The 12,458-nt window shown below is 38.7% G+C and overlaps 2 protein-coding genes across 3 annotated transcripts in view; both read right to left on the bottom strand.

Annotated features, from left to right (window-relative positions):
* Positions 1-244: 244 nt before the first annotated feature.
* LOC131950900 (uncharacterized) lies at positions 245-2,877 on the bottom strand. Its single transcript, XM_059313102.1, has 2 exons — positions 2,763-2,877; positions 245-1,444 (listed from the first exon to the last, which is right to left on the bottom strand). The coding sequence occupies exon 2, from the start codon at positions 1,429-1,431 to the stop codon at positions 484-486; it is 948 nt and encodes a 315-aa protein (XP_059169085.1). The 5' UTR covers positions 1,432-1,444; positions 2,763-2,877; the 3' UTR covers positions 245-483.
* A 1,023-nt stretch (positions 2,878-3,900) lies between these two features.
* LOC131950905 (uncharacterized) overlaps positions 3,901-12,458 on the bottom strand; it is a 39,666-nt gene continuing 31,108 nt past the window's right edge. For both annotated transcript variants that reach the window (XM_059313111.1, XM_059313112.1), the window contains exons 13-18: positions 11,754-11,880; positions 10,360-10,485; positions 9,862-9,913; positions 7,800-7,960; positions 6,317-6,764; positions 3,901-5,728 (exon numbers count right to left, since the gene is read on the bottom strand). In XM_059313111.1, the coding sequence (XP_059169094.1) occupies positions 3,975-5,728; positions 6,317-6,764; positions 7,800-7,960; positions 9,862-9,913; positions 10,360-10,485; positions 11,754-11,880 (2,668 nt within the window). In that variant the 3' untranslated portion in view covers positions 3,901-3,974. The remainder of the gene's footprint in view (positions 5,729-6,316; positions 6,765-7,799; positions 7,961-9,861; positions 9,914-10,359; positions 10,486-11,753; positions 11,881-12,458) is intronic.

Raw genomic sequence — 12,458 nt, 5'->3', positions numbered from 1 at the left:
CCCAAAAATTGTATAATATAGCATATATCTCAGTCCTCCATAAATACAAATGTATTTTAGATGACAGTGATTTTGTCATATCTTTAAAATTAAAATCGTGTAAATAGTTAGTTTTGGCGAAATGTTAATAAAACGTTACAGTGGGCGCCCCAAGATATGTAATACAAATAAAACATGAATATACATATGAAAAAGCAATGATGAAATGTATAACAAACTCATTATTGACATGAAATGTAATATGAAATGCAATCTCTGTTATTCTATTTGCTTTGTACATGAACTATTAAATAAACAAAAACATTTCTGAGATAAAAGTATAATTTTTATTATTAATGTTAATATTTTGTGTAATTTGAATTGTTGTTATTAATTAATTATTATATCAACGTATTTTTATTTTATAACTCTGGATACTTTTTTTTTTCAAAACAGTTAAACCAACTTGAAAATAATGTTACGTAGTTTTGTGAACAATTGTATTTATACATTAGTATCACTTTCAGAAAGAGTAGCTAAAATAGCATCTATCGTATGCTGCAATGCTGTAGCTGTTTCAAAAAGACCTCTTTTTGTGTCACTCCCAGAAAGAGCTACTACAATAGCATCTACCGTATGCTGCAATGCTGTAGCTGTTTCAAAAAGACCTCTTTTTGTGCCACTCTCAGAAAGAGCAGCTACAATAGCATCTACCGTATGCTGCAATGCTGTAGCTGTTTCAAAAAGACCTCTTTTTGTGTCACTCCCAGAAAGAGCTACTACAATAGCATCTACCGTATGCTGCAATGCTGTAGCTGTTTCAAAAAGACCTCTTTTTGTGTCACTCCCAGAAAGAGCTACTACAATAGCATCTACCGTATGCTGCAATGCTGTAGCTGTTTCAAAAAGACCTCTTTTTGTGCCACTCTCAGAAAGAGCAGCTACAATAGCATCTACCGTATGCTGCAATGCTGTAGCTGTTTCAAAAAGACCTCTTTTTGTGTCACTCCCAGAAAGAGCTACTATCATAGCGTCTATCGTATGCTGCAATGCTGTAGCTGTTTCAAAAAGACCTCTTTTTGTTCCACTCCCAGAAAGAGCTACTACAATAGCATCTACCGTATGCTGCAATGCTGTAGCTGTTTCAAAAAGACCTCTTTTTGTGTCACTCCCAGAAAGAGCAGCTACAATAGCATCTACCGTATGCTGCAATGCTGTAGCTGTTTCAAAAAGACCTCTTTTTGTGTCACTCCCAGAAAGAGCTACTATCATAGCGTCTATCGTATGCTGCAAAGCTGTAGCTGTTTCAAAAAGACTCCTTTTGTCTTGAATCGGAATATTCCATTTCGCTCGCACATGCCCTTCAGGTTCAGTTATTGGTTTTGCTTCATAACAACCAATATGGGCAAAAACGGTGCAAAGGACTAATGGCACCAAAGCGAACGACTGCATTGTTATTTTAATTCTGTGGAAACAAGCAAATTGTTCACAATTTAGATATGTTGATGTCTAAACTGTATCTTCTAGCAATAGTGATCAGTCTTGATATAGTTATACTATGTTCTGAATAATATTTTGATATTTTTAAATTAAGACTAGCGGCCTTAGCTTTATGTTTAGTCTCTCTGCCAATTGATTGGCTATTAAATAAATTAGATTTATGCATAAACAGTGATTCCATTTCTCAAATTATTAGAATTACGTTTCAGTTGGATGGGACGGCGTGGTTGAATGGTAGAGCGTTCGTCTTTCAACAAGAACGTTTTGAATTCGGATCCCTGGCTAGAGTCGCAGGAGGCCCTGCGTTCATCCAACTGTTATTGGTACCTGACTTCCGTTAGGGAAAGTAGCTGACATAGTACTGACCGCTCTATTCCCTGTATATACGATGTCTCAGAAACTGTTCAACTCTTCTTCACCTGCCCTGTGGGTGGGTAGGTCCGAAACGGAACCTTACATCTCGGATGGAACCATCGTGTCGGAAATCATAAACTAGAGTAATGGATCTTCAAACCTGCTCGAACGCGAGGCAGTTCAGTAGTAGTTTAATCTATCGGTATGTTGTTGTATACGTGTTTTGTATCAGAGCAGTAACAATGTATATACGATAATACAAGTCTGTTTTTAATAAAGGGCATGTTGCTTAAGGTCCATCTGTTTTAATGTACACCTCTAGCACAGTTTTTATATGTTGTGATTATCTCATAACCAACATAGTTCCTCGGCAATAATGTAGTGGGCACAACGCAATGTGATGGTGAACTTCCCTCACGAATAGTCGAGATTACGTTTTCTTACATATACAGCCAGGCTTCTTTAGTCTTTAGTGTGATATTGAATACAAATTTACACTTTTGCTAATAATATATATATGTATATATATATATATATATATATATATATATATATATATATATATATATATATATATATATATATATATATATATATATAATTAATTGTTTAATAAACGTAATGTGTTAACAATGTGTTAACAAGAACGTTGGGACTCGATTTAAATAGTATCTTTTGCTTATAAATGTGGCCTAGCGGTAGCGCGCTAGACTACTAACCCGAAAGTCTCAAGTTCAAATCCTGTTAAAGTCAGTAGAAAATTCCAGCGTCTATCCAGCTCTGATGGGTACCTAACTCACGTTAAGGAAAACAAACACTGCTGGACATAGTGCTGACAACACTATACCTTCATATACCGAGATCTCTGAAGCTGATTAACTCTACTTCATCCGTCCCATGTGTATTGAGAAAAGATAGATAATACTCACATGACCCAAATTTATCTATTCGATGGATACACTGACACCGATGTGTCTTATCCAACCCAGTACAAAGTTAACAAAAACTAACTTTTGTTCTTAAAAATGTCTTGACTTGACTTGACCACCGATTGCTTTTCTTATCTTATCTTTCATTCTCGTGATGCCACGAACTATTTTCAGATCCGTTTTTCCATGTTACTTCAGTAAGTTAGAAACACACCAATTACTAATCAGGTACGACACACCTACTTCCGTTAAGTGTTGTAGATTTATTTTCCTTTCTATGGTATACGGTCATAACTGACTCAATTAATGCTTATTAGCCAAGAAGATTTCAACGGGGTTAAGAATCGAGCATTTCTTTCACCCACGTTACCAGCGCCTAGACCTGCTTCATAGTTTCTTCCAGGCATCTCTTCCAGGCTCTGCCCCCCTCCCCCCGAAAAAAGTCTACCGCCCCCCCCCCCCCCGAACGAAAAGACATTTATATAGAAAATATATACTTTTAACAGTGTCCGCCCCCCGAAGAAAGTCTACTGCCCCCTGAAAATTTCAAGTGCCACCCCCCCCCCCCCCCGGAGAAAAAAGTCTGGAAGAAACACTGCCCGTATTGCCCCCCCCCCCCCCCCACTCATGAGCAAGGGTAGATGCCTGGAAGAAACTCTGACTCTAAAAGTTCAAATTGTGTATTTCTGGTGAGTGAGGAACCGACACACATTACCGAGCGAGTCTTAACATCAGAGGCTGGCTGGCCCGCCGACCTACATGAAAACATTCCCTGTGGGTGGCCAGGGGAAAAAATCCTGTAGCACCCTTGAGAACAGTTCTTATTTGTGCTTTTCTTTTGTATTTTAATGATTTATCTCTTGAGTTTGCTTCAGCCAAAGATAACTATAGAAGCTCATGGGGAACTAATGCACAATACATTTTTTTATCTCAGGTTGGGAGCCCATTATAACATTTTTCGGGCCCCTTGGACAAAGTTAATCCACTTCTGCTTAACAGAGCTTTCATATAAGGCATCTGACGTCTAAATACTTATATATGCACAACCAGTACGGAATTATAACCATCAATTTTCGAAATCTGTATAGATGATTTATGGAGCATTCAAGGTAAAATACTATTAGTTATTTAAACAATAATTTATTACCTACAGTACATATTATGTTCAACGCTAATAAATAAAAGTGTATATAATTCAATGTTTTGTATAGATCACACGGGTTGAATGTTTAAAATATTTGGTGTTGTACTCAAGGATATTTGCTGTGGGGTTGGCTCAGAGACGATGGGTGCAGGGTTGGCTGTTTCAGAGGTGATAGCTCTGCCTTGTTTATCAATAGTTCTAGAAGCTTCTCGTAAATTTAGCTTGAGGGGGTCGAACCAGGCGTTGTCAGGGGTGGAGGGTTCCCTGTAGTAGACGCACTGAAAGTTGCAGTGGTGTAAGGCTGGGTGGGGGTCGAACCTGGGTCGGCTGGTGGTTGGTTTACTGAGCATGTTCGAGGTGTGGTTGTTCGGTTGGTGTGATGTGGCGTTGGGTTGGGGATGTATGCGGGTTAGAATTTGGTGAAGACTTGGTTCTTGTTTAGAGTCATTGAGTAAGTTGATGCTTAGGTTAAAGCTGATACTCTTAGAGCTTGAAGAGTTTTTTGGGTGACTTGTTTGTGGTTGATTCTGAAGAAGACTGAAGCTGTCTAAGAAGTCTTGAAGACTTGTTGGTTTCTGATTAGGTAATGAACTAAACCAAGCCGATTCCGTTTGAAATTGTGAAGTCGGGTAACGTTGAACACTGTTCATTGATTTATCGTTAACTTGCTGTAACCCATCGCTGGCTGAATTGTATAGTTGGTCACTCGTTGAAAGATACGCTTGTCCGTAAGCTTGATCACGATTTGCTGAATACGTTTGTTCATTCGTAGATCGGTAGAACTGGTCATTAGTTAAAGCATTCCTTATCTCCATATCGGTAGGAAAAAATGCTTTTAGCCCGGATATTAGTGGTGAGTAGTTGTCTTTTGTGCTGAGGACGACATCCGGTTGCGTGGGGTTGGTGAGTCGAGACGATGATGTAGGGTTCAAGTCTAGCCTGCTGATGTTGTTGTTGTTGTTGTCTTGGTGACTGTTCTCTACAGCCTCGAAGCCATGAATCCTATTGCCAAGTTGAGCGAGAGTGTATCTGCTTTTGGTGGGCATGAATAAATCACTTTCCTGAAGTTGGGAGTTAGTCTGTAAGCCTTCTAACGTTAAGACTGTATACGGCTGGTTTGCGTTTCTCTGCTCGTTTGAAGCAACGGAAGAATCCGGAAATTTTCTTTCGTTATGTATTTGTTTTGATAGAAGTGTAGTTGTGTTCAACTGTACTTGTTTTAGAAGTATCGATGTTAAAACAGAACCACCTTGACGGGGTACAGCATTCTGAACTTCAAGAGTAGTCTCCGATATGTTCTTGACTACCGTAGGCTTTAGTTCATTGTTTGTTACCTCCCTGTACGATACAACTGTTGCAGGTCTAACTGTATTTGGTTGTGAGTTTTGTTGCAAAGTATCTGATTGTTTTGTTTGATTCGATGTAGCTCCAGACTGATCTTTATCTGATCGAATATTAATTTCTTGGGGAGAAACAAGTGATATATTTTTTAAATCAACATCATAACCCGCTGGGCGAGTTGATCTAAACACTTGTTGTTGAGATATGTTCGTTGTATCATTTGAGCTCTTGGTGATACTGTTAGAACTACCATCATAAATTTGATTGATACTACTAGCAGTGTCGAATGGTCTAATGATACTAGCATTAGGTACAGACTGATTGTGTTTATCTGAAGATACAACAGATTGCTGCGATACCAGTTTAACACCGTTTGAAGAAGGATTAGACTCCGATACATTGTGTTCTGAAATTGAGTTCGGTAACGTTACATTCTCAATGTTAAAGCTGGAAGCCATGTCCAAACTGGAGGAGTTTGAATCTGAAAATAAAAAAAATTAAATGTTTCAAATTCCCATCTCTATCTCTATCTGTAATGTTTTGAATTAAATCGTTCTTATCTTTGAGACAAATTAAAGTAAGTTATGATTTAATTCGGGGCCAAAGTACTGACCACACAATCCCTTTGTACACATACACATTTGAAACAGATGCAATTAACTTTATCTGCTTTGGCTTGAGAACTAACACAAAATGACGATGATAGTATAGTTTAAAGTACGTAGCCTATATTTTAGTGCGAAAAAGTTAGTATACTCTCAATGCTATACATTGATGGTGTTTCTATATACAACCAGAGTAAAAAGTTCCCTTACGAACCTGACGGTTCATGGGGCAAGTGAAGAAGAGTTACGTGACATCGGCATATGAAGGAATAGTGTGATCAGCAATACTATCAGCCGGCTTTACTTCCCTAACATAGTCAGGTACCCATATAAACTGGGTGAACTTGGAGCGTTTTTTTTTGCACTTTAATCCCGTATTGGAACTTAAACTTCAGGTTTATCAGTCTATGCTCTACCATTCGACCACGCACAAACAAAGTCAGTTTAGAACATTAACAACATACCGGTTGATGTGGGTATATTTGATGTCGTTTGTTGAATGTAATTAGTATTAGAATTATTTAGTTCTTGTGGAGTGGTTCTCAAATTCTGAGCGGCGTCATACTGTGGAGTGGTACCAGTATTCGAGGCAGCGGTCACAGTAGACCGATCCACCGTGGCATTATCTGCCGTGTTTGTCTGCACCGGAGTAAGTGCTGCAGATGTTGATGGCTGATTTGTATAGGGCTCGGTGGTTGGGGTAGCTAGACCAATCCCGCCTGTAGACAACGGTGTTTGTGTAGTAATTGGATCAGTTGGTTTTTGTCTGTTGTTTTCTTGCATTGCTTGCTGTGATGAAGGGGGTATTGTGGTGGCTGTTTTCACGGTAACTGTTGCGCCAGGTAACGTCAGACCTCTGATGGTGGATGTTGTGGATCCTTGCCTGGTTGGCTGACGTGGATCTGCCTGAATCTAGTTGACAAAATATACAACTGTCATTAGATAAATGAGTCAGAAAGTTAAACACACAACATCTTACTGTCACTAATAAATTGATTAGAAAGTGAAATATACAAGAGTCATTAGATAAACGGATCTGGTAGTGAAATAAACAATATTAGATAATTGAGTCAGAAAGTGTACCATATAACAACTTTTACTCAGTGTTCTTCCATGCTTTTTTCTCCGAGGGGGGGGGGGGCACTTGGAATTATCGAGGGGGCGGACTAAAATTTCCGGGGGGGGGGGGCGATTACTGTTAAAAGTATATATTTTCTATATAAATTCCATTTCGTTCGGGGGGGGGGGGGGGGTAAAACCCCCACCCGTTTCCCCAAACCCCCCCCCCCCCCGAAGAGATGCCTGGAAGAAAGCTCTGCTTTTACTGTTATTAGATACATGAGTCTCAAAGTGAAGTATAACATTCATAAGATAAATGAGCGTGATAGTGAAATATGCAACAATAGTCAATTGAATAATGAGTCAGTAGGGCCTATATCTTATTTTCTTAAATTGATTAAGAGAGCTTTTAAAAAAATATAGAAAACAGCATGAAACAATACAAATTTGAAAAAAAAATATCACGAAATTAAAATTATAAAAAAATATTTATGTATACTGTGCACAGAAACAATACATTAAGGGCACATACATCAGTGTTACAACACTAATAATTACAAAAAAAGTTCCTGAAATTACAATATTAATAAAGTAATTAAGTACCCTGTCGAACCTGACGGTCCATCTGACAGGTGAAATAAAATTCACCTGTTTTAGTTGCATCGGCATATGAAGGGATAGTGTGGTCAGCACTACACTCAGCCGTGTTATTTTCCCAAACGTCAGACCTGGATGGACTCAGGTATGTTCTACTGACACGAACCCAATATTCGAACTCGAGACTTTCGGGTTAGCAGTCATATAATCTACCACCCTACCACGCCATCCCACGAAAATACAAATTCTATTTAATTAAGTTATTAAAACAATTATAAACGACGAACATACTTTCCTGACGATAGGGACCTCCGCCGCCTTGCTAGTCAGCCACATCGAGGCTGTGTTCCTACATGTGTGGCAGCAGAAGATCCTGATGGTGCGGGGCGTGTAGTAGGGGCAGTCCTTCTCCAGGCATGGGGCAGTGGGGTCGTCACCCTGTGGGCAGTCATCTATTTACAAATATATGCGCGTAAAGACTAGAGTTATCGGACTTGTCTACAAAGGTTTATAACTAGATATAACAAATGCACGTAAAGACTAGAGTTATCGGACTTGTCTACAAAGGTTTATAACTAAATATAACAAATATCTTCGCGTAAAGACTAGAGTTATCGGACTAGTCTTCAAAGTTTTATAACTAACTATAGCATATATCGGACATTACATTGTCTATGAATTGTTTACTCACAAGTCATCTTTTTACAAATATATACGCGTGAAGACTAGGGTTTTCGGACTTGTCTTCAAAGGTTTTATTTCTAAATATAACAAATATCAGATATTACATTGTCTATGAATATAGTTTTGTCAAAGCTATCTATTTACAAATATATGCGCGTAAAGACTAGGGTTATCGGAAGTGTCTTCAAAGTTTAAAAGACTAACTATAACATACATCGGACATTACCTTGTCTATGAAGGTAGGTTAGTCATAGGCGATCTATACGTTAAGCCTAGGGTTATCGGACTTGTCTTCAAACTTTTGTATAACTAAATATAACATACATACAAACCTCTTTTTTTAAAATTATCTATCGTCAGTACTGATAATACCCGATCGAGAATAGTTTAAGTCGGGTGAGTTTCTTGACCTCAGCCAAACCCCTGAGACTGACACACCGAACCCCTGGGTTTCTTTTGAACCCAGGTTAAGAACCACTGCGATAGATCATCTATTGTTTTATTTTAAGCGGCTTATCTTATCTATTATATAATGCTCTTCTTGGAGACGTTAGAAAAAAACCAAGCTGTAAGCGCGCTCCCTACTACCCCCCACCCCTACATGATCTTGTGAGCTGTGGTTCACGTTAAATGTTTACAATCGTAGAGCCGGGTTTAGTGACGGCTATTAGGGGCAGATAATTTTGTTTGAAACGATTTTAAACTTAGGGAAGGTAACTAAGAGGAGTTTACTTTGACGTGGGGGGTAGGGGTTGGGGAAAGGAGGGGTTGGGGGGTATTGTCTACTGATAGTGTGTTAAAGTAAATATTTTCAGTGGTAGCGTTGGTACTGTCGAATTCACAAATTATGAATTACTGAAAACTAGAAAATAAAACAACTAAATAGCGGCGTATGATACGCCGCGGGTCGGCTCGATATAGTTAATTACGCACTGTTCAAGTTTGCTTACACATAATACGAACCGAAGTAAAATAATATTATGTTATCGAACAGATATAAATGGAAATTCCTATTGTGAAGTTAAATATTTTAACTTAAGATTCTCGTTGGTGTAAAAGAGAGTGAGAGAGAGAAGGAGGGAGGAAGAGAGATGGAGAGAGAGAGAGAGAGAGAGAGATAAAGACCAAGAGATAGAGAGATAGGGCATAAAAGTTAGTTCGCTGTTTTTGGACATAGCATTCAATTAGGTATTTGGTGTGACTGTGTTCGTAGCCTTGTTGATAGTACCATCAACAAAGAGACGGAACTGCTGTCTGATTTTGTAGTTTTCATCCACTGTTGATATCAGCCTCATCTACCCGGGGGTTCCAACTCGGGACATTTTGGGTTAGCAAAAATGCGCTTTTCCCTCTTACAAAGCCGATAACACAATAGCAGTCATGACAATGCAAAACGATCAAACAATCCAACCAGATATTATTGCCGTTTGTTTTAATTTACAATTCGCATATCTTTATTTGGTGCAGATGAAGAGACCTCGGAGTATGTTGAGATACAGTGTGGTCAGTACAATGCCTAACCGCCTTTAGTGGACTCGGGGACTTGAACCCGGATTCGAACTCGAGACTCTTAGGTTTGCTGTCTAGCTCTATACCGCTAGACCACACCGTCCCATATTTTTAACGATATACGTATTACACATGTAGTGGGTAAGAAAACAGTAGCTACCTTCTGTCTCTGGGGCATCCGCATTGTATTCACAGACCCCACGTTGGCACCACTGTAGAGAAATATTGAAGTGTAGGGTTAAGTACAGTAAAATATAACTTACAAATAGCGCAACTACGTTACGCACGAAGTAATTATTAATGTTTCGAAAGGGTATGCAAAGAAATAACTACACATATAATTTTGGTTTTATTGTAGTTACTTCAATAACAAACATAGTGATTTTTTAAATTAGATTTTATTTTAACGGATTTTTTTTTAAAGTGTAGAATTTTTTATTTTTACGCAGAAGTAGAATTGAAAACACACAAACGCACACTTCACAAATACACACCCATACTATAAATACACAACCTAAACTACAAATACACACACATTCCCCCTCACACACAAGTCGACACCCCACGCCATAAATACACACCCACCACCAACACACAACCTCCCCCACACATACACACATACACACACTCACATTCACACCCCACACAACAAACCCACCTTTCTATCCCCACAGGATGTCCTCTCCATAGCAAAAGTAGGCTGGAAGTAGCCCAACATATCTGGCACCGTACAGAACATCCGGCGACATAGACTGGAGTAGTCACCGTCCCGGAGCTGCATGCTCTGTGGGGGACAGAAACATGAGGTCTTTGTAGGTCTTGTGGTGTAGGTCTTGTGGTGTAGGTCTGGATTAGTGTAGGTCTGGTATAGTGTAGGTCTGGATTAGTGTAGGTTTGGATTACTGTAGGTCTGGATTAGTGTAGGTCTGGATTAGTGTAGGTCTGGACTAGTGTATGGATTAGTGTAGGTCTAGTAGTGTAGGTCTGGTATAGTGTAGGTCTGGATTAGTGTAGGTTTGGATTACTGTAGGTCTGGATTAGTGTAGGTCTGGATTATTGTAGGTCTGGACTAGTGTATGGATTAGTGTAGGTCTGGATTAGTGTAGGTCTGGATTAGTGTAGGTCTGGATTATTGTAGGTCTGGATTACTGTAGGTCTGGATTAGTGTAGGTCTGGATTAGTGTAGGTCTGGATTAGTGTATGGATTAGTGTAGGTCTGGATTAGTGTAGGTCTGGATTAGTGTAGGTCTGGATTAGTGCAGGTCTGGATTAGTGTAGGTCTGGATTAGTGTAGGTCTGGATTAGTGTAGGTCTGGATTACTGTAGGTCTGGATTAGTGTAGGTCTGGATTAGTGTAGGTCTGGATTAGTGTATGGATTAGTGTAGGTCTGGATTAGTGTAGGTCTGGATTAGTGTAGGTCTGGATTAGTGCAGGTCTGGATTAGTGTAGGTCTAGATTCGTGTAGGTCTGGATTAGTGTAGGTCTGGATTAGAGTAGGTCTGGATTAGTGTAGGTCTGGATAAGTGTAGGTCTGGATTAGTGTAGGTCAGGTATAGTGTAGGTCTGGTATAGTGTAGGTCTGATATAGTGTAGGTCTGGTATAGTGTAGGTCTGGTATAGTGTAGGTCTGGTATAGTGTAGGTCTGGTATAGTGTAGGTCTGGTATAGTGTAGGTCTGGTATAGTGTAGGTCTGGTATAGTGTAGGTCTGGATTATGTAGGTCTGGATTAGTCTTGGTCTGGATTAGTGTAGGTCTGGATTAGTGTAGGTCTAGATTAGTATATGTATATATTAGTGTACCTTAAGATCATTGTAGGTATAGATTAGTGTATGTTTAGATTAGCGATTGTCTAGATTAGTACATGTATGGAATAGGCATGTCTAGATTAGTCGAAATGTAGCATACCTCTAGATTAGCATAGATTAGTGTACTTTTAGTTGGTCGTCGTCTAGATAAGTGTTTGTCTATGTATGTTAGGTCTTTAATAAAATGTAAATGCAACATTCTTTAAGATACGAATATTCCAAATGGTGTGACCAAAATATCTTACCCTAGAGAAGTATGACCTGTTTCCTATTGCCAGTTGGCACTGAACGTCTGCAGAAAACACCTGACCTGGGTGTAGACTGGTGGACAACACGGACAACCCCCGGGAATTTTTTCTCGTGCATTCTAGGCTAAAATACCATACAAGGTAATCATCAAATGTAGACAATACTTAAAGTAAGCGTAACAGTATGCATAAAACAACGAAAGAAGCAAAAAATGTTAATGCAAAAGTTAAAAATATGATCAGACGTAGCGATCTTCCTAGTGTACTTATTTAGACAATCAACACTTGTCATATTGGACACTAATTAAGACCTTTTACCGCTCGCAAAGCTATTTAGAGCCCTAGGCAAAACTTATTAAAACACCCTCTTTCACACAAATTTATTACTAAAAGATATGTATTAGAAAACAATTAATTAAAAACGACATATTAATTTATTATAAATTGCATACACGTTATAAGTAGACATCAAAAATCAAATTTTACTTGCATCCTTCAATCGCAAAAGTTTGTGTATTTGTTTTTCAACGTGATAATGAAAATAAACCTACCAAACTATTTTCTTTAGAACTTCTGCTCTATATAATTTTTACAATAGCAAATAATAACTTAAAGTTGTATTTATAAGTAAGCGGTCAACCTTAGGTGCAGGAATTTGAAATGAATGTAAAGTTAAGCAACGAATTATCTCCCATTCGTAAA

The sequence above is a fragment of the Physella acuta genome, unplaced genomic scaffold (assembly GCF_028476545.2).
Source record: "Physella acuta isolate Inbredline_101_S28 unplaced genomic scaffold, ASM2847654v3 ptg000786l, whole genome shotgun sequence".
Taxonomy (NCBI): domain Eukaryota; kingdom Metazoa; phylum Mollusca; class Gastropoda; family Physidae; genus Physella; species Physella acuta.
The sequence above is the reverse complement of the archived record's forward strand: the minus strand, read 5'-3'. Positions and strand labels throughout refer to the sequence as shown.